Below are 25583 nucleotides of genomic sequence, written 5' to 3'. Positions count from 1 at the left end.
GTCCTGTCGTGTAGTTCTGGGCTGATCCCTCACCTTCCTCATGATCAGTGATGCCCCACGAGGTGAGATCTTGCATGGAGCCCCAGAACGAGGCAGATTGACCGTCAACTTGAACTTCTTCCATCTTCTAATTATCGCTCCAACAGTTGTTACCTTCTCACCAAGCTGCTTGCTTATTTTCCTGTAGCCCATCCCAGCCTTGTGCAGGTCTATTATTTTACCCCTGATGTCCTTACACAGCTCTTTGGTCTTGGCCATTGTGGAGAGGTTGGAGTTTGTTTGTTTGAGCATGCGAAAAAGGTGTTCAAGTTCAAACAGGTGCAGTTACTTCCGGTAATGAGTGGATTCCGTTAATGAGTGGAGAACAGGAGGGGTTCTTAAAAAAGAACTAAGAGCCGAAATATTTACTAGTTGGTAATGTATCAAATACTTATTTCATGCAGTTAAATACAAATTTATTATTTAAAAATGATACAATGTGATTTTCTGGATTTTTGTATTAGATTCCGTCCCTCACAGTTGAAGAGAACATATGATACAAATCACAGATCTCTACATGGCTTGCAAGTGGGAAAACCAGCAAAATCGGCAGTGTATCAAATACTTGTTCTCCCCACTGTAGCTTTTTTTTTTTTTTTTTAATCATGTGCTTAGAAGAGTACGTTCTTTGCCAGAGGCTTTTCCACGTGCGGTAACTATTGGCGGCCTAAAAGCCCGCTCAGTGAAGGAGTTATTTAGCACTATTTTAACTGCCTGGCTGACACCCACAAATCCTCTCGGCAGGGTGGTTTGAATCAGGACTACATCACCAACACACCAGTGACAACACAGCCTGAATAAAATAGTATCTGGCAGGCATTTTGAATGTACATAAAAAAAGTACTTTTTAGGTGCGGTTAGATCAATCTCAATTTTCTCTCTGTTCACTTAAACAACAGTTTGCACCTTTAGCATTACCAATATCTGTCCTGTTTGATTACAAAACATTAAACATTTCATTAAAAAAATGTACAAAATTACTTTTAATTGCACATGCACATCATCAACCGGTAAGGAAAATGATAAATTGATAATACTGAATTATATCAGGAAGTCTTACTTTTTCACATTTTAATACTTTTTAATTCTGTAACAGTTTGAATGTGAGTCAAATGTGAGCTTTCACAAAACAGGTATTATTTGACTGAATTCACTAACAAAGGAAGGACAGCGTAATGAGGCCATCTCGTGGCCGCAAAACAATTACACAGTGTCTATATAGAGGGGTTGGACAAAATAATGGAAGCATCTAACATTTTGGCATCCTAATCATTGACGATAATAGTTAAAGAATGGCATGAGGAACATTCTAATGAAGTTGAGCATCTCGTATAGTCTGCACAATCCCCAGACCTCAACATTAATGAGCATTTATGGTCAGTTTTTGAGATTCATTTAAGCGACGATTTCAACCGCTATTGTCTCAAATAGAGGGTATTCTAATTGAAGAACGGCTTAAAATTCCTTAGGAATCAATTCACAAGTTGTAGGAATCAATACTTCGGAGAATTGAGGCTGCTACGGCCGCAAAATGCGGACCTACACCATAGTAAATTAGTTTTTGTTGATTTTTTAAGGTGTTTCCATTATTTTACCCAACCCCTGTATAACGCCAATACAAATGTCCCTCCTCTCCACATTAACGTAGCAAAGACCAAATTCATTCCGGCTAATGTGGCTAACTGACTCAAGACGCAATGGACTGACAAGATCAGTTTAAATAGCGGTTTTATTTATGGTGATCGGCCAATCACTGATCCACCAAAAATGATTAAATCGGCCCCCTATTGAACATACAACCGCTTAATTGGTGCACCTTTACTTTTAAGGCAAAACACCTGCCAGATTCTATTGGGAATTCTATTACAATAGCCAAAAAGCAACAAGGGCGATAAGTAGGTGGTACATACAAAGTTGTCCCATCTCCTTTCTGGTTAGTGGTTGGTGTAAAGTCTCTGTAATGAATGTGGTCAACAAACATAAGATATTCAAAGCATTTCAAAAAGGGGCACCTTTTCTTTTTAAAAATCAAAACATTGGGCAGGTTAAAATAGTTAAGTGAATTCTACAAAATCTTTTTCCTGATTTAACACTGGACGCTGCACAAAGTAGTTCTGTGGTGAAAACTTTAACATTACCATTCTGGAGCTGCTGCTGTGTGGGTGCCTGGGCAGGCTGAGCCTGCTGTGATGGAGGGGGCGGTGCTGTTTCAGCGTGTTGAGACTGATGGGGTCGGGCCTGGGTCGGAATCACTGGAAAGCCACCAAAAAAACCCCACAAAAAACAGCATATATATACTTTAGACCTTTATTTTGAAATTCTTCAACAAGAAAATTTATGTTTTTGGTTGTTTATTTTTGTTATCCAACACAAATCTCAAGAGTTGAAAATGGACATATATGAAATTTCGTAAGAAACTACCATGTGAACAACAAATGGTTATATATTTAACTATTTTTAACCCAAAACATTTTTTAATTTACAGATATTGCAACTTGCAAGACTATTCTATAGTTTATTATATACTGTGCATTTTACAGATTCACTGATAAGTCCAAAGTGTTGAATCTGACCAAAAAGCAGTACGTATATACAGGGGTTGGACAAAATAATGCAAACACTTCACATTTGGCATCATAATTGTTGAACATAATTGTTAAAGAATGGCATGAGGAACATTCTCATGATGTTGAGCATCTCATATGGCCGGCACAATCCCCAGACCTCAACATTATTGAGCATTTATGGTCAGTTTTAGAGATTCAATTAAAGGGTATTATAATACTAAGGGGCTGTGAGATATCAATAGAACCGTTATGTGGCAAGATAACAAATATTAATAAAGGTAACAAAAAAATAAATCACATTCATGAGCAATTATCGAAAATAGATCGAAAATTATGAACATTTCCGAAAGTATTCCGGAAACAACCGAATGGGGCTTGGACGTCACAGCAAGGAAACAAAAGGTCGAGGCAGGTGCCATCGTTGTTTATCGACGAGAGAGTTGCGTTCGCGTTTTATCAAAAAAATTGCTAAAATGGTTCAAACCTGTCATGCTACGTTGTGTACAAATAGCCATTTGTCGCAATGTAGTACCCATGAGTTCCCGAACGCGAGAAAAAGAGCTGGACTACGCAGAAATTGAGTAAAGTTCGTCCGTGCTAAGAGGGCTAATTTTGCAGACCCAGCCTCCGGCACGGTTTTGTGTGGTGCGCATTTTATACCTGAAAGCTATTCGAACTATGGACAAATGAAATCAGGTTTTGCTAAGAAATTGCTGCTGAAAGCAGATGCGGTGCCCATCATACATGCGCAGCCACCTAAATGTCCCGAGATATCAAGAAAGAGGACGATGACTGGCTCTGATGAGACCACCCCACCTCCCCAGGCTAAGCAAAGGAGGGAAATGGCCAGAGTGAGTACTCTTTTATAATAAAAAATATATCACGCATTGGATATAGGACTGGACACATGTATAAATTATCGCTTGTAAAATATATACAACAAATCCTCTAATCCCGTTCATATTTGTGTCTGTTGGCAGAGCGTAAACCTATGATAGCACAATGAATGATAAAATATTCTATACATTATTTTGCGGTGACGGTGTTTCAGCTTCACAAAAAGAAATGCAAAACAAACCATTCGGTGTTTCTCACACGATCTGTTGCCTGTGTTTCATAAGTGTGATTGCTCCCCTTCATTAGGCTGCATTGGCTTTCGTTTGGGCTCAAATTGATAACCCAAAACGCCAAAGAAAGGTTCATAACTCTCCTCGACACCATTAGAAGAACGTTCGTTACGTCGGATTCGTCGCTGCAACTAGAAACAAAATTATCCGCCAACATCGCCGCCATTCAGTACTAAGCACTGAGCCGGGTGTTTCCTTGTTGTGACGTCACGCACACAATATCCTAGATTTCCGGGATCTCGGGCGTCGGTCGTTTTAGCTTGACAATCGATCCAAATGTCTATCATTTTCTTGGTGTTGCGATGTGTGTAATTACACGAAGTGGCATGATATGAATCCAAAAGGCATGCGTTTATGGATAAATGATGGAATATTAGCATTTCCTCAGGTGTTGTAATACCCTTTAAGAAATCCATTTCCACCGCCATTGTCTAGAAGAGAGGGTATTCTAACTGAAAAATGGCTTAAAATTCCTTTGGAAACAATTCACAAGTTGGATGAATCAGTACCTCGGCGAATTGAGACTGTAATTGCCGGAAAAAGGCGGACCTACACCATATTACGTTTAGGAGTGGGAACCTCTTAGTACCTCACGATACGATACGATTTGCGATACAAAGCTCACGGTAACGATGATTTGACGATATGGCGAAACAAAGATTATCGATACATTGGTCAGGAAATCATTCTAGGATATTCTACAAACAACTAACAAACAGAAAAACAAGCTTCTGCTGTGAATTGGAATGAGTTTATCACATGTAGACGTCCAATCCATTTGAACTGGGAGGGTGGCAGCGAATGAACGATTGAACGTCTATGGCCGGTAGTGGCAGCCAATGCCTGGCAATGAGGTCATTTTGGGCCATTTAAGGTCAATTTCCTGTTGATTTTCAGTTACTTCCTGTTTATTTTTGGGCTATTTAATGGGTCTCTCCCTGTTTATTTTGAGTTACAGAACAGGAAGTGACCTGGGAATCACCCAAATGAATAGGCAGTGACTCAAACTCAATAGAAAATGACCTGTAAATGCCCTAAAATGAACAGCGAGTGACCTGTAAATGCCCTGAAAATCGGACAGAATGACTGAATGCTCTGGCTACAAATGAACGAACGCTCCCAGCAGAGGTTGCGCTAGACTTTTTCGTTGTCTGTCATTTTGACTGACAGGGTCATAAAAATCCAGTCATAATCTATTTTTACCCGTCACTTAAATTTTTAAAATGAAATGAAAAAATGAAATAAAATGCCGCTTGGTCGCTCAGTAGTTGCCGAGGGCTGATTTCTTGTTTGTGTCGCGTGTTGCTGCTTGTCAGAATTTGTTTTTGTTGCAGAGCCGGCTGTGGGGGTGTGCCGACGTCGCACCTGCAGCTAATCCCTGCTCATCAGCTACAGTATATAAACGCAAACTATCCAGGAGAAGAACGCCGAGATATTTCCCTTGCTGGTCGCCATTAACACGTACTGCTTTCGAGTCGCTTGGTATATGCCTTCTAGTTCGTCAGACGTCTTAGTTTTGTGATCCTCTACCTTGTGCAGCTTTCGAGTGTATTTTTGTTTGTCTTTTGGCTCTGCCCTCCGCTCGGTTTTCGCGTTTTTGATCCCCGTCGACCTATTTGTCGCGGACCCTTTTTGTTATTCCCTTTTTACCGGGTTCGCGTGTTTTGTTTTATTTGTGATTAATAAATCCCCGAACGCTTCCCCTCTGTTGTTTGCTTTTGGGTTCAATTTTGTTCGCCGCATTCGCGGATCTCAAGTTTGTCCTTCATCCTACATTGCATCAGTCCCTCTTTTTTCACCTCTTTTATCAACACCATCGTCGTTTTGGGGCTTTTTGAAGAAACTTCGGACACTCAGTTGCCTTGACATTTTTCCGAGTAAGGCCAACGACGTCATGCATCAAGAGAGACAATAGCTAATTAATATGCTCACTCGCCACCCTGTGGTCTGGGGTGTGGATTGCAACCTGTCAAAATGACAAGATGGACTTCAGTTTTTTCCGTCACGGTTTTAAAAAACCAGTGAACGACGGAAAATATTCGGTTAACGCGACCCCTGGTTCCCAGTCTAAATGGATTGGGCGTCGTGCGCCGTCAATGCAGCCTATGAGTTAATAGACACTATTATGGTGGAAGATTTTGGTAGCAACTTGTTCGTTCATTTTTCTTTTAGACATTGACACCTTGTGTCTCGATTCTTGGCAGGAGCATATCGATAACCTTTTGGGATACAAAGTATCACGATATATCACCATTTCGATATTTTGTCACACCCCTAATTACGGTACTTAATTTTTGTTAATTTTATAAGGTGTTTCTATTATTTTGTCCAACCCGCTGTAGGTGCAATAAATTTGACTAAGGATAGCAAAATGTAAAACTCAAATTCAAACTACAACATAGCTAATTTTGAGTTCATCCTAACTTTATGCAAAAGGCTTGCTATTTCTCCCATAAACAAACCTCTACTGTCCCTGGATGGAGTGTCAATCTTTGAAGGTGCTATCGTTCCACGATTCTGGAAAAAGAAGCCAGAATATATGAGTATGATCAAATTTTTAATGTCTAATCTATATTCCACTCCACTGTATGTTCAAGCATACATCTGATTATGTTAAATGAAAAAGTAATATCAGCTCTTTGCACATGTACTCACTTTTGCTATTTTATTAACTTTCGGACCGGTATTTGGAGGGGGAGTCTCTGGACTCCGGATAATCTCTTCTTCTGGACCCACATCTGGGTTAAGTGCAAATATACTCTCCAAATCAATCTGCAGGGTAATAGGACAATTATAAGCCACTTTGACATACACCTAGTTGTCAAAAAATATAGACAGTAATGTTTTATTGTCATACAACACCTCATATCCAGCACAACAAATATCTATTTAGGCCACACTTGGCTGTATAGTAAGTGTGTCCTCAGCATTGTATGTTATGCAGGCTTGTTGTACAATCATCAAAACTCATTATGTCTTCTCATTAATTATTCATAGCTTTGGAAAACATGGCCCATGTTGCTACTGGTGCCTTGAGCAGTGATAAATTGTGGTTTACCTCTTTCCCTTTTGTGTCTCCATTCTCCACCCATTCAACGGTGACGCTTTCGTTGTCCTCATTCAGGGACGTCACCATTGCCTCATGTATGCGACCTGTCTCAGAATTAAAGAGACAAACATCAGATAAAGACATGAGTAGGTTACAAACAGGAGGTTCAAGATTGAAGGCTTCAAGAGGTCTCTCATTCTGAGCACGCCCTAAATATTGCTTAAAAAAAAAAAAGACCGTTGAGGCGGATCTCACTTGATTCTGACGGTAGTTGTAATTGCAAGTGGACTTTGAGATGTGAATTTCGAATTAAATCAATTTGAAAAATTACGCTTTTAAGCAACATTATGTAAATTTTCGGTTTTGGTCAATTTTAGCGACACCGGTGGACAAAAGCGGCAGTGCATGGCCTTAAGGAAGACTTTCTCATGAGGACCAGTGCAAACCCGCAGTGTCGTAAAATTTTCAATCAATCTCTCGCTCGGCTGTGTGAAGGATGAATAGTAATGAGGTAATGAATACAGTTGTGGCTAAACAACAGCATATGACCGTTACCAACCTGTGGCTTAGTGTGGCTAGCCCGCTCACCACACCCGAAATGTCAGCGCTGACGAGTCATGCCAGCGAGTGAAACCAGGGCCAATGTTTATTCTGTATATCCTGGCAGGCTGGCAGCCTCCCTTTTTTCCTTCTCAAATAAAACTTTTTGTCTCTATTGTTGCTCTGCCATCTTTGCAGAATTTGCACGACAGCGTACGCATCAACTTCAGTCTTTAATGAACGAGCTTTGATATGAACTGGCTTCAAATGCGAATTTGTCTCAAATATTTTTTCGCATTCAAAAACTTTACTGATTGAATTTTTTAAAATTTTTGAGAGAAGTGATTTTTCTTTTGAAAATATATATTGTTTTGTTTGGAGCAACGTATTTTTTGATTGAATAATAAAGACACAAATGTCCGAGTTAAAATGTGGCCCAAATGCAAAATTACATTACTTCAATCAAAAATTCAAATTTATTTTTGCGTTTAAAATTTTTTTTTTTGATTGAAGAGACTTTTTCTTTGATTGTAAATACAGTGGGGAGAACAAGTATTTCATGCACTGCCAATTTTGCTGGTTTTCCCACTTGCAAGCCATGTAGAGGTCTGTAATTTGTGTCATAAGTTCTCTTCAACTGTGAGGGACGGAATCTAATAGAAAAATCCAGAAAATCACATTGTATAATTTTTAAATAATTTGGATTTAACTGCATGAAATAAGTATTTGATACATTACCAACTAGTAAATATTTCGGCTCTTAGTTCTTTTTTAAGAACCCCTCCTGTTCTCCACTCATTACCGGGAGTAACTGCACCTCTTTGAACTTGTTACCTGTATAAAAGACACCTGTTCACATGCTCAAACAAACAAACTCCAACCTCTCTACAATGGCCAAGACCAAAGAGCTGTGTAAGGACATCAGGGATAAAATAATAGACCTGCACAAGGTTGGGATGGGCAACAGGAAAATAAGCAAGCAGCTTGGTGATTATTAGAAAATGGAAGAAGTTCAAGTTGACCGTCAATTGTCTCGTTCTGGGGCTCCATGCAAGATCTCACCTCGTGGGGCATCACTGATGAGGAAGGTGAGGGATCAGCCCAGAACTACACGGCTGGACCTGGTCAATGACCTGAAGAGAGCTGGAACCACAGTCTCGAAGAAAACCATCGGAAACACATCACGCTGTCATGGATTAAAATCTTACAGCGCACGCAAGGTCCCGCTGCTGAAGCCAGTGCATGTCCAGACACATCTGAAGTTTGCCACTGACCATCTGGATGATCCAGAGGAGCAATGGGAGAAGGTCATGTGGTCGGATGAGACCAAAATTCAACTTTTTGGTCTAAACTCGGCTCGTCGTGTTTGGAGGAAAAAGAAGGATGAGTACAACCCCAAGAACACCATCCCAACCGCGAAACATGGAGGAGGAAACATCATTTTTTGGGGCTGCTTCTCTGCCAAGGGTACAGGACGACTGCACCGTATTGAGGGGAGGATGGATGGGGCTATGTATCGCCAGATCTTGGCTGACAACCTCCTTCCTTCAGTGAGAGCCCTGAAGATGGGTCGTGGCTGGGTCTTCCAGCATGACAACGACCCAAAGCACACAGCCAAGGCAACTAAAGTGTGGCTCCGTAAGAAGCATCTTAAGGTCCTGGAGTGGCCTAGCCAGTCACCAGATCTGAACCCGATAGAAAATCTATGGAGGGAGCTGAAAGTCCATGTTGCCCGGCAGCAGCCCCAAAACCTGAAGGCTCTGGAGAAGATCTGCATGGAGGAGTGGGCCAAAATCCCTGCTGCAGTGTGTGCAAACCTTGTCAAGGACTACAGGAAACGTTGGGAATCTGTAATAGCAAACAAAGGTTTCTGTACCAAGTATTAAGTTCGATTTTTGTGATGTATCAAATACTTATTTCATGCAATTAAATGCAAATTTATTATTTAAAAAATCATACAACGTGATTTTCTGTTTTTTTGTATTAGATTCTGTCCCTCACAGTTGAAGAGAACTTATGATACAAATTAGACCTCTACATGCTTTGCAAGTGGGGAAACCAGCAAAATCGGCAGTGTATCAAATACTTGTTCTGCCCACTGTATATATTTTGATTGAAGTAACTTTTTTTTTTAATTGAAGCAACTTTTTTTTATTGAATAATAAAGACACAAATCTACCTCCATAGCAGGGTTCCTGCCACCCTCCTCAAAGTTAATTAGTGCCGGTGAAAGCAATACAGAGCCCCTCGAGATATAAAAGAGGTGTCATTCAACTAGTTGTCAGTCGACATATCGTCGCAAATGTTATGAAAATATAAGTTACCTAGTGTTGCTTTAAACTCAAAGCGCTGTACTGCTTATGACAGACGCCCATCATAAGTAATAACCACTCATAAGCAATAATGTGCTTATGAGAAAATGCATTAGAACCAGCAATTTAAAAAAGTCATAAAAATGTCCGTGCACTCGCGAACAGACAGTGACCAGTGAGACTTAATTTGCTAGCACCATGAGTGAAACAAGAACATGTTCTTGAGAATAAAATTAGGTCACTGAAAACAGCAGTCTCAGCATTTCTTCACTCAAGCTAAACACCGTGGGCCAAACCATGCTATTTATCAAATAATTCCACGGGCCATATATAACTTCACACCAGGCTTTATGTGGCCCAGGGGCCAGAACTTTGACACGGTGTTTTACACTAATGTCCCTTCTGTTTGAACTCTCATTGGAAGACCACACGTTCTCAACGTGACACTGTACAGTTTCCTAAATGAACTTTGATGCACATTCTCAACGTATCTGTAATTCCACTGACGGCATTCTTTTGAAAGTTGGTCATCATGAGAACAATTTTCAGTCCCGTCGTCACAAAATTCTTCTCTACATGCTTACGCACATGCTAATACAGCTCACACCAGCTAATACTGTTCTCTAACATTCACAGGAACTTCTGTGACCACCTGAATCTGCATTGGTGTGTTTAAGATAAGTAAAAGATGAGCAGGTTAATTGTCTTCAGAATGAATTAATAATCTTCAGAATGAATATATATGTCAAGGGAGATGGCGCGCGCTCCTTTTGTTTTTAGAACAAAAAGGTCTTTTAAAAAGTTTACTTATGATCACAAGGAGAACATCAATCAAACACTGAGTATAATGATGCTCTGACGTGGCAGAGCTTAGGGCACTGTGGGAAATGGGAAAAGGCAGGGTTAACTGGTCATATGATTATAAAAAAAACACGTCATATCACGAAGTGTAGGTGGGCGCCCAGGCAAGCAGCCCTTTACCAATTAAATGTTACATTGTATCTTTTGAAGGACTGGCTAACCCCCGCCCTCCCTCGCCTAAGGATGCAGACAGCTGTGTAACTTGACTTATGAATTTTAGATAACTTTCACAATAATAAAGCTTAAGCTATACAGTGGGGAGCAGAAGTATTTGCACCCCTTGTGACTTTGCAAGTTCACCCACTTAGAAAATAGATCGAGGTCTGAAATTTCAAACATACAGTGGGGAGAACAAGTATTTGATACACTGCCAATGGGTTTTCAGTGTATCAAATACTTGTTCTCCCCACTGTACATGCATTTCCACTTAGAGAGACATAATCTAAAAAAAAAAAATCCGGAACTCACATTGTATGCCTTTTCAATAGAGATGTCATTTTCAAAGTATCGGAATCGGCAAAAAAAAAATCGGCCATGCCTTTTTTTAATGTATATATATTTTTTAATTAAATCGTTTTCTAATTGTATTTAACGTTACAGACATAATGTTACACTCAACCTGAGTCTTTAGTTCAGGCTTAGGGTAGGGTTATCAAATTTATCCCGATAACGGCGGGAATTAATTTTTTAAAAAATGTATCACGTTAAAATATTTAATGCAATTAATGCATGCACTGCACGACCCACTCACGCATTGTCGCGCTCAATCTGTTGTGGCGCCGTTTTACCTATATATAGAGAGAAAAGGCAGCGTAAAATGAGTAGAGCAAATTTTGCCAGCCTTTGGAGCCTTTTTTAATTGGCTAGAGCCTTACAATCCCTCTCCCTACGATGAGAAATATCATGGGAAGCAATGTGGGGAAGCAAGGTAGCAATTGATCTTTTTCTTAACACCTTATGTTATTTAGATATGTTATTTATGTGTACTCATCCTTCATTTCCTCCACATTGCGGAAAACACAGACAAGACTGAAAAAGCAGTTTCCGCTCTTGCAACCCTCTTCAAAATAAACTGCTGTATTTTAAGCCAAAAGAACTGTTTAACTCCCCTTTCAAATGTCGACTTTGTAAATAACAGGCATTAGTTGGATGAGCAGCACAACTCAAAATCTATGACTTCACTTAATATGCTTTCTAAGACTGATAAAAAAAAAAACATTGTTACAGAGGGAAAACAGTCTAAAAAACAACAACGTCCAAACATCTGTTTTCTATTTATTAGCTACTTAAATAAGACTCAATTAAAAGGGTCTGCATTCTAAGCCATCACTGCACTATTATCATCAAAAGGAATAAAGCATTAAATGATTTTTAAAGCACGTTTGCAGTTTGTGGGGTATTTGGTTGAAGATCCACATACATGTTTAATGTTTAATTATAATCTCTAATTTTGTTTATGGCGGAAAACACAGACAAGACTGAAAAAGCAGTTTCTGCTCTTGCACTCCTCTTAAAAGGAAATGCTGTATTTTGAGCTAAAACAACTGCTGTGTTTGAAAGAACAATATGGCTATACGTTGCCATAGCAGATTCATGGCACATTAAGCCCCCGAACTATTTTTAACTTGTCCGTTTTACCCTCAAAACCCCCGTTTACAGACGTCGCACAACCGCTTTCGTTTCAACCCATCCATAAAACCTAGGTAATTAGTCATATTTATCGTATTTTTCGGACTATAAGTCGCACCTGAGTATAAGTCGCACCAGCCATAAAATGCCCAACGAAGAGGAAAAAAACATATATAAGTCGCACCGGAGTATGTCGCATTTTAGGGGGAAATTGACTTGATCAAATCCAACACATAGAACAGATATGTCATCTTGAAAGGCAATTTAAAATAAAAATACAATAGAGAACAACATGTTGAATAAGTGTACAGTATGACAATGTTACATGATGCATGAACAACCAAATGCAAACGTGGCCGTAATGTTAATGTAACATAGCTAGTAAGAGTTATTCTGATAACTATAGCATAAATAACATGCTTACAAGTTTACCAAACCATCAGTGTCACTCCAAAACCCCCAAATAACATGAGAACTGATATAATAATGTGTTAATAATTTCCCACATAAGTCACTCCTGAGTATAAGTCGCACCCCCAGCCAAACTATGAAAAAAACTGTGACTTATAGTCCGAAAAATACGGTATTATTCAAAATGTCTGTCATTTTTATCTTAGAATCATTAATTGATGTCTAATATCTCGTTTAAAAAAACAAAAGACAAAAAAATTATTCACTCGCATATTTTAAACTTTAAAACAAATTACGTCACCAAGAAAAAAATGGTGTCTGTAAAAAAGTCACGGATATCTACCTCATAACTATCGCTTAATTGTATTTTTTTTGTTACTATGGCATTTTCTCCGATATGTTAGATGATAAATAATCGATCCAAACAAAGAAAAATTGAAAAACAACATTTAAAAGGATAAATATATGAAAAAGAACATCTCAACCACTCCTTGATGTCTGCGATTTCTGCATTGCGATTCTTGTTATATTACCATGTTTCACCCATTAAATCCCCCAAAAATCCAGCTGTGGCCTTTCACAGCTTGACACTCAGTGATACATGCTACATGGAGTTTTTGGATCGAAACAAGATAAGTACGCGATAATATCTCGTTAAAGTCATGGCGTCTTTAATTCTGCTCTCGCGTGCTCTCACCTCCAGATAGGGTTTTGCTGTTTAAAATGTTTTTATTTTTTAGAAATGCCCTCCTGTTCAAAATTTTCCTTCTACCAGAAAATTGAGATTTTAAGCTTTCCAATGACGTATCACACATGCATATCGGACAATTTTGAAAGTTGGCCAAATTGGGGGTCTCAGCGCGGGACTTCAAGTCACCTGAGTGTTTTCCGCCACATGCAACGAGTAAAGTTTGCACGAAAAACTTTGGTCTCATCTGACCACATGACTATGTCCCATGACCCCTCTGCAGCATTCAAATGGTCCCTGGCAAACTTCAGACAGGGCTTCACTTGTACTAGCTTCATCAGGGGAACCTTCTGAGCAAAGCATGATTTTAAACCATTGCACCGTAGTGTTCTACTGACAATAGCCTTTGAAACTGAGCATCCAGCTCTCTTCAGGTCATTGACCAGCTCCTGCCGTGTAGTTCTAGGCTTAGCCCTCACTTTTCTCATCATGAGTGATGCCCCACGAGGAGAGATTTCACATGGAACCCCAGTCCAAGGCAGACAACAATCGCTGCAACTGTTTATTTACTCTCTGCAAGCTGCTTTCCAGTTGTCCCATATCCTTTTCCAGCTTTGTGGAGCTCAACATTTTTTTCTCTGGAGTCTTTCGAAAGGTCTCTGGTCTTGCCCATAGTAGCAGTTGGATTATGACTGATTGTGGGGTGCACAGATGTCAATATTGAGCTCAAACGGGTGGTGGGTGGTTAGTCATGGGGTAAAGGTGCACTTTTTTAACGGTAGACTGACAACTCATTGAGTGTTAAAATTAATTATTGCCGATTCTCAGGGGTACAAAACTTATGAACCCCAGTAAATTACTAATATATTATCGAAAAATCATACAATGTGAGTTCCAGATTTTTTTAGATTATGTCTTGATAAGTGGGAATGCATCTATGATTGAAATTTCAAGCCTCCACCTATTTTCCAAGTGGGTTAACTTGCAAAGTCACAAGGGGTGCAAATACTTCTGCTCCTTACAGTATATTAAGATCTGAGAAGCATATGTTGGGAAGCAATTCCTGAACAATAAATATTTTACATGTGTGCTGCTTGATATTGAGACATCTCCTCAATCTTAAGGGAATGGTGTTAAACTCATCCACACCTATTGGTTTTGTACCACTTAAGTAATTTAGTAAGTGTTGGATAAAATGAAGCATATGCCATTTGAATTATTCAATCTCAGGGAACACAAAAACAAGAAAAGAAGCCTTTAACACCCATACACATCTACTGTATAGGCAAATTAATACAAGAAAAGAAGCCTTTAACACCCATACACATCTACTGTATAGGCAAATTAATCTAACATGCATCAGAAAAACGCTATGGAGCACTACCTCTGAGTTTCACTTGAATCTTAATAATTTTAGCTAGAAAACTAGACTTATAATTTATTTAGTTTTCTGTTTCAGCATGACTGTGCAAAGACAGTCAAAAATACAGCCAGTCATGCTTTATTTAAAACTACTTTAGACCTCAACCTCATCAAACACCTTTGGGGATGAACTAAAAGAGATGATCAGACAGGCCCTTTGCTCAAACGTCAGCTGCCTAACAAATATTTTGTAGACTAAATAAAATCATTACATTAAATACTGAGGAAAGGATCTGAATAGCTAATGCCATGGGATGTTTCCGTTTTTGTTTCGTTTTCGGTGTTTTTTATTGTTCATATGGGTTAATTAACTTAAGTTACCGTATTGGCCCGAATCTAAGACGGCCCTGATTATGAGACGACCCCCTTTTTCAAGACTCAAGTTTGAAAAAAAGACTTTGAACACCAAATTAACTTTTATACAGAAAATAATTACAGTACATCCGAATAGAGAAAAAGCATGTTATTTTGCCTCATTCAAATCTTAATATCTGAACATTTAAATATGTAAACTAAAGTGCAATCACATTCGTAAATGAATGGCTTCTGGTTTTTAAAATGTAAATAAACCAATCTATTGTGATAAAACAACAAAATGTCAATAACTGCATTAACCATCAAAGTGAAGTCTAACTGTAACCGTAATCTTGAAACAAATCTGAATAAGGAAAAACATTGCAATAAAATAATGCAAACTGGTTAAACTTAAGAGTAGCTTGAGATCTGTCATGACAGAACACCGCTTCAATGATTTCTGGCGCCATCTAGCGTCGTGAATGGGGAGAGTAGCTGAGATCTGTCATGAGAGAACATTGCTTCAATGATATCTTGCCCCATCTAGCGTCATAAATGGGTATAATGTCTAGAAACGAATATAAGACGACCCCCTATTTTTCAGTCTTATTTATGCAAAAAACACAGTCTTATCTTCGGGCCAATACGGTATTTTAGAAAATGGCTGTAAACTAACAAAATTCAAGGGGATCTGAACACTGTATTCCATAAGTCTTTCCAGAAAAGCGCAAGATCCTGATGAACGGGAACTAGAAACATATTCGTAGTTTAAGCAGTTATATTAGAATCTCAAGACCACAACTGTACTTTTCTTCATTTACACTGCCAAGAGCTCGCTAATCACACACTAGGGTCTGTCACATTCACAGCAGTTAATCTGAAAGAATCCTTTGTGTCCACTGTGTCCCACTTTTATACAAAAAACAGGCTGATACTTCGCAGTGGCTAACGGGCTTAAAGTAGCGGGTGCGCCGAGCTCTGATAAGCCAGAGAAACAAAAAAAAAGGCTCTAAACTATAGCATCAATAACAGTTTAAGGGCCAAATAATGAATTAAAACAAAATCAGCATGTTGAATAACACCTAGCTTAGAATCATTTATCATGATTGACTTCAATGTTATTATGAGATATACTAGTATATTGTTCATTCATTCATTCATTTTCCATGCTGCTTATTCCTCACGAGGGTCACGGAGGTGCTGGAGCCTATCCCAGTTAACTTCGGGCAGTAGGCAGGGGACACCCTGAATTGGTTGCCAGCCAATTGCAGGGCACAAGGAGACACACAACCATTCACGCACACACTCACACCTATGGACAATTTAGAGTGTTCAATCAGCCTACCATGCATGTTTTTGGGATGTGGGAGGAAACCGGAGTTCCCGGAGGAAACCCACGCAGGCACGGGGAGAACATGCAAACTCCACACAGGAAGGCCGAAGCCCGGGATTGAACCCTTGATCTCAGAACTGTGAGGCAGACGTGCTAACCACTCAGCCACCGTGCCGCCCTAGTATATTGTACTAGTCAATAATATGGGTTTAAGTGATCTCGCTATTCCAGAGTACCTATGACGAGTACTAAAAAAGTATCGGGAGTGATGTCAGAATTAAGGATGCTGCCTTCAACAGATGGGGTGATGGCCTGAATCTAGCGCTCACCATCATCCCCCCTGCTGAGAGGGAAATCCTTGCTTTGATGGCAGATCGGCCTGCTGAAGACTGCACTAACTGAAATACGGTAACTAAGGGGGACTCTGCACTATTCCAGGTCACAACTGACTCCTGTAAGAACTGACTGCAAACATGTAATTACACTACTAAACACACACCATGGGAGATGGTTTTAGACTGATTCCATGAACAAACATCAGAGCCAACACATCTGGGTCACTCAAAGAATCAATTGTACTGACACCGATTATTACCGCTATAAAACCTTTTTGCTTCATAACATCTCCACTCTAGGGTGCTCATAAATATTGTGTCTCACACAATTACTGTACTGTTCTTATATATAGTGGAACATCATTAGATTAAAACAAATGTTTACTGTTCTTATACAGTGAGGAGCAGAAGTATTTGCACCCCTTGTGATTTTGCAAGTTCACGCACTTAGAAAATAGGTAGAAGTCTGAAATTTCAATCATAGATCCATTTCCACTTATAGGGACAAAAAAATCCCACAAATCCCCCCAAATCACATATAATTTTTCAACATTTATTTGTAATTTACTGGGGTTCATAAGTATCTGCACCCCTGAGAATTAGCAATAATTATGACACTCAAAGAGTTGACAGTCTACCTTAAAGAAAGTCCACCTTTACCACATCAGAACCCACCCACCCACCACCCGTTTGAGCTCTTTATTGTCACCTGTGCACCTCACAGTCAGTCATAATCCAACTGTTACGATGGGCAAGACCAGAGAGCTTTCGAAAGACACCAGAGAAAAAATTGTTGAGGTCCATGAAGCTGGAAAATGGTATGGGACGATTGGAAAGCAGCTTGGTGAGAATAAATCAACAGTTGCGGCAATTGTTAGAAAATGAAAAAGGCGAAACATGACTGATAATCTACCTCGGACTGGGGCTCCATGTAGAATCTCTCCTCGTGGGGCATCACTCATGATGAGAAAAGTAAGGGCTCGGCTTAGAACTACACGGCAGGAGCTGGTCAATGGCCTGAAGAGAGCTGGATGCTCAGTTTCAAAGGCTACCTTCAGTAGAATGCTACGGTGTGATGGATTTAAAATCATGCATTCCTCAGAAGGTTCCCCTGATTAAGCTAGTACATGTGAAAGCTTGTCTACTCTGAAGTTTGCCGGGGACCATCTGAATGATAGAGACGGGTCATGGGATAAAGTTATGTGGTCAGATGAGCCCAAAGTATAACTTTTTGGTGCAAACTTTACTCATCGTGTGAGGAGGAAAAAGAAGCATGAGTACAATCCCAAGAACACCATCCCCACTGTGAAGTATGGGGGTGGACCTCATGCTTTGGGGCTGCTTTTCGGCAAAGCGGACAGGACAACTGCACTTCATAAAGCAGAGGATGAATGGTTAAATGTATTGTCAGTTTTTGAGCCACAGCCCCCTCAGTCAGAGACTTGAAGATGAGTGGCTGGATCTTCCAACATGACAATGATCAGAAGCACACAGCCAAGCTGACCAAGGAGTGGCTGCGTAAAAAGCCTATCAAGGTTCTGGAGTGGCCTACCCAGTCTGCAGACCTCAATCCAATAGAAAATCTTCGGATGGAGCCGAAACTTCATGTTTCTCAACAACGGCCTCACAGATCTTGAGAAGATTTGAGTGGCGGAATGGACCAAAATCCCTGTTTACATATGTGAAAACCTGGTGAAGAACTAGAGGAAAGCATCTAACCTCTGTAATTGTAAACTAAGGCGTCTGCACTAAATATTACCATTGATTTTCTCAGAGGTACAAATACTTAAGAACTGCAGTAAATTACGAATAAATTATTTTAAAAATCCCACAATGTGAATTCCGGATTATATTTTTTATATGTCTCTATAAAAGTGGAAATGCATCTATGATAACATCATGACACAGAGCTAAAACTGTTAAAGCATTTCTAGGAGAAAGACTTATCCAGTCTATGTCATGGCCTGCAAATAGCCCAGATCTCAACCCTATTGAAAACCTGTGGTAGAAATTGAAAAAAAAAGGGTTCGCAGCAAGGCTCCGACCTGCAAGGGTGATTTGGTAATTGCAATCAAAGAGAGTTGGCACCAAATTGATGAATACTCATTGAGTCCATGTTGCCATAAAAGCCAGAGGTGGTGCTCCTAAATACAAGAGATGTGTTTTGATTGTTATTTCGCTGTTTGTTTCCCATGATTCCATATTTTTTTCCTCAGAATGGTGTGATTCCATATATATTTCCCTGCACTTGCTCTATAAAAGTAACATTTACTGACTACCACAATGTTTTTTTATTCATTTCTTTTAGTATTTCTGAATGCAAGAGAGTTGCACTTTTGAACTAATTCATTATTTTTTCAAGCTTTTCATCTGAGTTTGTTCTACATGATAAAATGTCAGAGTGCTCGTCCGAGACTGATGATTCCATACTTTTTGCTAGGGGTTGTATAATGGAACATCATGGGTTTGGGGTTCTAGTAATAGCTTTTTTGTTTATTTTTTTCTTTTTAAACATCAATCGGTGGACTGAATAAAATGTTCATGACTCATACTGTATATGGCTCCATGACTGTTGGTGCTTTGCCTCGACTGTAGGCCAATATGCAGTAGATCTAACATAACATTAAAGGTTAAGGAAAAACATCCAAAGGATAAAGAGCATACTGATCACGATTTTAACAGTATTCCTTTAATACATTGCACGTTATATCACCGATGTTGTTGTGGACATCACAAGGTATCCATAGCAACTACCATTTACAAAGTCGACCTCCCGCCATTAACATTTATACCAAGAAAAGCCAATTTAGGGGAGGGAAAAAAAACCCTGAACATTTGCATTTGTCATCCGGTTAAATACTTGACAAGTTGACACATACATGACACCCTGTTTCGGATCCGCGGTAAGAAGCCGGTCACGTTAGCATTAGCCGTTAAGCTAATCCCTATTTAATGCTCAGCAATGAAGCACAGGCGACTACTTGAATTGAAACATTTTGAAAACGTGCGTTTATGAAATGTAAAATTCAAATCGTGCTATATCCTAGCATTTTTGGCTTTTTTGTCATTCAAAGCAAAATGAGGACGCCGGTTGAGCATAAGATGAAACCGAATCTCGAATGAATGAGCCTTGTGTGGTGAAGAAACATGAAATATTGAGTCAGACTGTCATTTCCTCGTTAGTTTTTGTTCGAAATTAGCCATCACAAAAGAAGCATCGCTGCATTCAACAACACCACAGCAACAAAGCTCCCCAAACAACTTGGGCGAGCCGCGAACACTCATACTGCGACGAAACGTCGACAAGAGCGGCTCGCCTTCAACTTACCGTCACTGCGCTTAATTTCCACACAAGTGCCGACGTCGAGCTTCCCAAACGCCACCGCCATTCTACATTCCCTGTACAAATGAACAAGTAAAAGACTAAATAGCTAGAAGCGAGGTGGCCTTTCGGCAAATGGGTGGAATTGTGAGGAGCCTGCCTGCAGAAGCTCCAGCTTACAGGCCAGTTCCGGTGCAGTGTGGGTCCACTTCCTGTCAGAACCCGGAAGTAAACAAAGCATTCGTTGTCCCGGTTGGTTCGTTGTGCTCACCACGCGACGATGGTGAGTGACTGATGTGATTTTTCGCCAGCAGCGACAGTACTTTGTGAAAATGACGCCAATGATAGACTGTTTCATCACTTTGATACACTCCGCGTTGTTTCAGAGCGACTTACGAATTTTGACACGCGTCACGCGCCGTTTTTATTCTTGTTATCTTTTATTGTGTCTTTAAAGCCACCCGACATCATGTACTGTAACTCTGTTTCCGAATTTACCTCATTTTGTAAGAGGTGAGAATTATCAGTTTGTTCAGTATGTTTTACATAGCTACAATTAATTGTATATGGATATTTTTTACAATGAATTTAAACTGACTAGCTGTGAACATAGGCGGAGTTTAACTTTTGGGGCAGGGGGGAACAACATGTTGATGACGTCGAAACGCAGTGTCAGCAATAAAATTAACTTACAACAATGTTTATACTAATAAGTTGAAAATGAGCGTTTTTTGTTTCCCATCATTCTTGAGGGGGAATTCCAAACCAGACCTCTTAGGCTATACTTTTGCCAAGATCGTCATCCATTGAATATGGTACGCTCACCGGTGTCGTGCCAATGTAGTTACCCCAGTCAAAAATTGTATCCCCCGTGCGTGGCCATATGGAGGTAGATTTGTGTCTTTATTATTCAATCCCCAAAAAAGTTGCTTCAATCAAAATATACAGTGCCCTCCATAATTATTGGCACTCCTGAAAAAGATGTGTTTTTTTAGCTCCTAATTTTTTTAAAATTCAAATAATATGGGACCTTAATGGAGAAAAAAAAAAAAAGAAAAATCCAACCTTCAATACAAGTACATTTATTCAGTGGGGAAAAAATCCCACTTAAAGAAAAAAATATTTGACAACAAATAATGTTTGTCACAATTATTAGCACCCCTGGTGTTAATACTTTGTACAACCCCTTTTTGCCAACAAAACAAGGTCTGGGGACTGAAATTGCCATGGGAGGAGCTTGATCTTGTGTCTGGTGAACCATTTCTGTGTAGATTTGGCCATCTGTTTAGGGTCATTGTCTTGCTGAAAGACCCAGTGACGACCCATCTTCAGCTTTCGGGCAGAGGGCAACAGATTTTGATTTAAAATGTCCTGGTATTTCAAAGCATTCATGATGCCATGCACCCTAACAAGGTTCCCAGGGCCTTTGGAAGCGAAACAGCTCCACAGCATCACTGACCCATCCCCATACTTCACAGTGGGTATGAGGTGTTTTTCAGCATGTGCATCTTTCGTGGCACACCAGACCCACTTAGAGTGTTTGTTGCCAAAAAGCTCAATCTTGGTCTCATCTGACCAAAGCACACGGTCCCAGTTGAAGCCTGGGACCGTGTGTATTTTTGTGTGAGTCAAGTTTTTTTTTTTTTTTATTAAAGCAACTTTTCCGATTAAAGTAATGTTGATTTGTTTTTGGGCCACATTTTGGCTAGGACATTTTTGTTTTTATTATTCAGTCAAAAAATAAGTTGCTTCAAAAAAATATAGATTTTCAAAAAGAAAAATTTGAATCATAGTAAAAGTTTTTGAATACGAAGAAATATTTGAGATTGAAAAATTTGCATTTGAACAATTAATCTTTCATTGAAAAAGTTTTGATTGAAGCAATCCTTTTTGTGTTGGAGGTATTGCCTCCTCGACCCCCTGCAAACACGTTTAACATATCAGTTGGCCCTCCTCCTCTAAGCAGCGGCCGTCTGTAACTTTTCTGTAGCCGAAGTATTCCCATACAAGCGATTTCGTTTTCTTCGATGGGTGAAAAAGTTCGGGAGTTTCACCTCCTCAAGCCATCATGTTGCACGGCTGACACACACTGACACTGAGCAACAACCGGTGGGGGTGGGTTGAGCCTTACAGCTGCAAGTGAGAGATTTCCCTTATGCATTTTTGAGACATAAAAAATAGCTAATACCTTAGGGGCGGTATGACAGAATTTTTTTGCGATTTTAAAACCTTAATGTTTTCATACCACTGTATACCTTGAAACCAGTTATCTGCACATGTCTAGTGTGTACATAATATTGTATAAACTCAATCAAAGTAGCGGTACCGCTCGTTGATTGAATATGAGACTCCAGTTCTTTCGCATATTTTTAATACAACATCACATCATGGAGCGCTTTAGCCTGCTCTCCACCAGTGGCGGTCTTCTTTAAACGCAATATTTGCTTCAAAGCTTCGAACATGAAACTTTTTACAGTAATATACTCACAACATATATACAAATATATATATATATATATATATATATATATATATATATATATATATATATATATATATATATATATATATATATATATACACAACATGCATGAGGATGCCAAACGTCTTTGTTCAAGTGTAAAGCACCACTCTTTTATCAAGTGTAAAGGTTCCACAGTTAGAGACTCGGCATGTGCACTTCTGGCGAACATTTCAAAAGAAAAGTACGTCATGTCTGCAGTAACAGTAGAATCGTGACAGACTTTATAATATCAGCAAATATCATTACAGCAGAATGTATGGGATTTCCCCTCGAGGGATTATAATCAGTACATAAAGATATAGAACGCTATAGACACTTTTCAATATGATCCTGTTAAATTGCTTACCACGGCAAACAATTGCACTAATGAACATATTGTTAGATTATTAGACTTATGACAAATAATTAGTATGATTTGACAAAGTTTATATACTTTTTAACTTCTGTGGCTGTGTTTTTTTTATTTTTTCGTTGTAGATGCAACATTCAGTTCTTCAAGCAAGTGAAAAACATACAATGAAGTGGGGCACAAAATACAAATACAATACTGGATGTTCCCTGTCTCACCATTGTAAGTGATTTGTTTGTGAATATACTATGTCTTGTCATTGTGAAAAGGCTCCTATCAGCCTAATGGAAATTGATTTATGTGCAGTTCTATCTTAGTGTTTCAAATGAAATTAAGTTTCAGTTAACAATATAACACATTTACGATTATACTGTAAATTACGAATCCTCTCAAATCAATAATAATAATTGTTTCAATGAATTTACTTACAATTAAGTCATTTGTGAAAAATGTTTGCATAATTGTTGTATTTGTTGTTATGACAGGTTATGAGTAGATGTTATGCTTTTATGCAGCTTCAGGAACACAAACCACGACAACTAAGATGTTTCCAGAAATGTGCTTCCAACATTCAAATTCTGCAATAGTTTAATGTTTATGTCCATAAAATAAGATTTTTTTTTTAAATTCTGGTGAATATTTCTTAAAGTTATCAAATAAAATTTACTATAAAGTGTCCTGCAACCCATATCTTTAAAATACAATAAACTAAACTACATTCCGCGACTCGCTTTCTAAACGTCTCATAAACCCAGACATGATAAGCCCACCTGAAGAGTGCACATGCCCACTACCGGCTAACTCTGCATCTAGACAACATTAAATCCGCAATTTATTAAAAAAAATTAGAATATACCGTATATTCGGACTACAAGTCGCACCTGAGTATAAGTCGCACCAGCCGTAAAATGCCCAACGAAGAGAGAAAAAAAAACATATATAAGTCGCACCGGTGTATAAGTCGCATTTTTGGTGGAAATTTACTTGATAAAATACAACACATAGAATAGACATGTCATCTTGAAAGGCAATTTAATATAAAAATACAATAGAGAACAACATGCTGAATTAAGTGTACAGTGCATGAACAACGAAATGCGAATATACTGTCCTCACCAGGACGCTACGGCTCGGTCCTGGCTGGCTGGCTGGTCCTCAGCGGGCTAAACTCCCAAATGACGATGCTGGACGTCCTTATAATTTGCTGAATCGATTTCGTCCTCGATACCAAACAGGTTCGCATCGACGTAAATAAATGATATAATTAGGTGCTTTGACAGTAATGACATGACACAAACGGTTAGCATGTGTACGCTAGCATTAGCGCATTGTTCAAACAAATACACAATTGGCTCTAAGTGTCCGATCGCGGGTGGAAAACACAACAACAACAGAAAAGATGATACACACAGGCGCTGCCTCTGTAGAGATATTTTACAAGCATAAACAATGAAGGTAGGTTCGTTGCTGTGTTTCTCTCTCGCTAACTCGCCCACTCACTCAGAGCTACGTAGCTGTCGGTCGTTTTCTGGCGTGTGAGCGCTCTTCTTCCCGTAAACAAGTGCGAGTGCGCCCCCACGTGGGCATGAAAGCGCCACAAACTAAAAGCATGCATTTCAATATAAAAAAGTCAATAATACAATTGAACACATATTGCCAAAGGCAGAACGCGAACGTGACCATAGCTATTAAGAGTTATTCATATAACTATAGCATAAAGAACATGCTAACAAGTTCACCAAGCCATCAGTGTCACTCCAAAACACCAAAATAACATGTGAAATGATATCATAATGTGTTAATAATTTCACACATAAGTCGCTCCTGAGTATAAGGCGCACCCCCAGCCAAACTATGATTAAAAACATATAGTCCGAAAAATACGGTACCCATCAAATTTCATTCTGAGCAGTCCGCCAATAACTGAGAAGTAGCCATTTTAGTTGGTGTCCTCACCAAGAAGAATAAGAAATAGAAGAAAGCGAGACCTTTAGCCCTCCCTTCACGCTGCCGCTGTCTAAAAAAACAGCAAACTCATTAAGACAAAGTCTGTGAAGATGCTTGAGTAAGTTTTCTCGTAATTGCTTACAATGGCATTAGGGCTGCAGCAAACGATTATTTCAATAATCGATTAATCGGATGATTAATTAAATGATCAATCTGATAAACGTCGCTTTTTTCACTTACCTTCGTAATCTACCTTGAAGTTGTTTTAGGCCTGTTGTAAGTAACAATGAAGACAAAATAGATGACTTTCCTTCAAACATATTTTATTACAGCTTCCTGAATGAGCTGAAGTCTTAAACTGTATCGATTATCAAATTTGTTGGCAACTAATTCATTAATCGATTTAACGATTATTTGTTGCAGCCTTATTAAGAAGCTAGTTTAGACAGTAAAATGTCAGAAAATTGGCTAAAATGTGAATTGTTGTTTTCCAAAGTAAAAGCAGATTTTTGTTCATGTTCTACTTTGACTTAACAAAAATACAACAAAGAAATCTGATAATATTTACAATTGAGAAGTTATATGTACCGTAATTTTCGGACAATAAGCCGCTACTTTTTTCCTTCATTTTGATTCCTGCGGCTTATAGTCCAGTGCAGCTTATATGTTGATTTATTTGGGTTAATAGGTAACACTTTATTTGACAGCGTTGTCATAAGACCGTCATAATTATGACATGACATAATCATGGGCATTACTGAATGCTTATGACAGATGTTGTTATGTGTCATCCGGCAAATTATGTCACTAACTCCATTTATGTCCAGCTTGGAT

At 39.1% G+C, this 25583-nt stretch overlaps 2 protein-coding genes across 6 annotated transcripts in view; one reads left to right on the top strand and one right to left on the bottom strand.

Annotated features, from left to right (window-relative positions):
• The window catches only part of LOC130913274 (kinesin-like protein KIF2A), a 50042-nt gene extending 29865 nt beyond the window's left edge, over nucleotides 1-20177 (bottom strand). Inside the window, exons 1-7 of one of the 3 annotated variants that reach the window (XM_057831744.1) lie at nucleotides 20090-20177; nucleotides 19936-20006; nucleotides 6792-6886; nucleotides 6389-6505; nucleotides 6196-6250; nucleotides 2178-2291; nucleotides 1950-1994 (exon numbers count right to left, since the gene is read on the bottom strand). In XM_057831744.1, the coding sequence (XP_057687727.1) occupies nucleotides 1950-1994; nucleotides 2178-2291; nucleotides 6196-6250; nucleotides 6389-6505; nucleotides 6792-6886; nucleotides 19936-19996 (487 nt within the window). In that variant the 5' untranslated portion in view covers nucleotides 19997-20006; nucleotides 20090-20177. The other 2 variants (XM_057831746.1, XM_057831745.1) reach the window with 2 other exon arrangements.
• The window catches only part of unc45b (unc-45 myosin chaperone B), a 35016-nt gene continuing 29590 nt past the window's right edge, over nucleotides 20158-25583 (top strand). The window contains exons 1-2 of one of the 3 annotated variants that reach the window (XM_057831740.1): nucleotides 20158-20212; nucleotides 22931-23024. The gene's annotated coding sequence lies outside the window, so the exon portion shown is untranslated. The other 2 variants (XM_057831739.1, XM_057831741.1) reach the window with 2 other exon arrangements.

This window comes from Corythoichthys intestinalis, chromosome 3 (genome assembly GCF_030265065.1).
Source record: "Corythoichthys intestinalis isolate RoL2023-P3 chromosome 3, ASM3026506v1, whole genome shotgun sequence".
Classification (NCBI taxonomy): Eukaryota; Metazoa; Chordata; class Actinopteri; order Syngnathiformes; family Syngnathidae; genus Corythoichthys; species Corythoichthys intestinalis.
Note: the sequence above shows the minus strand (reverse complement) of the source record. Positions and strands in the feature narration are given on the sequence as shown.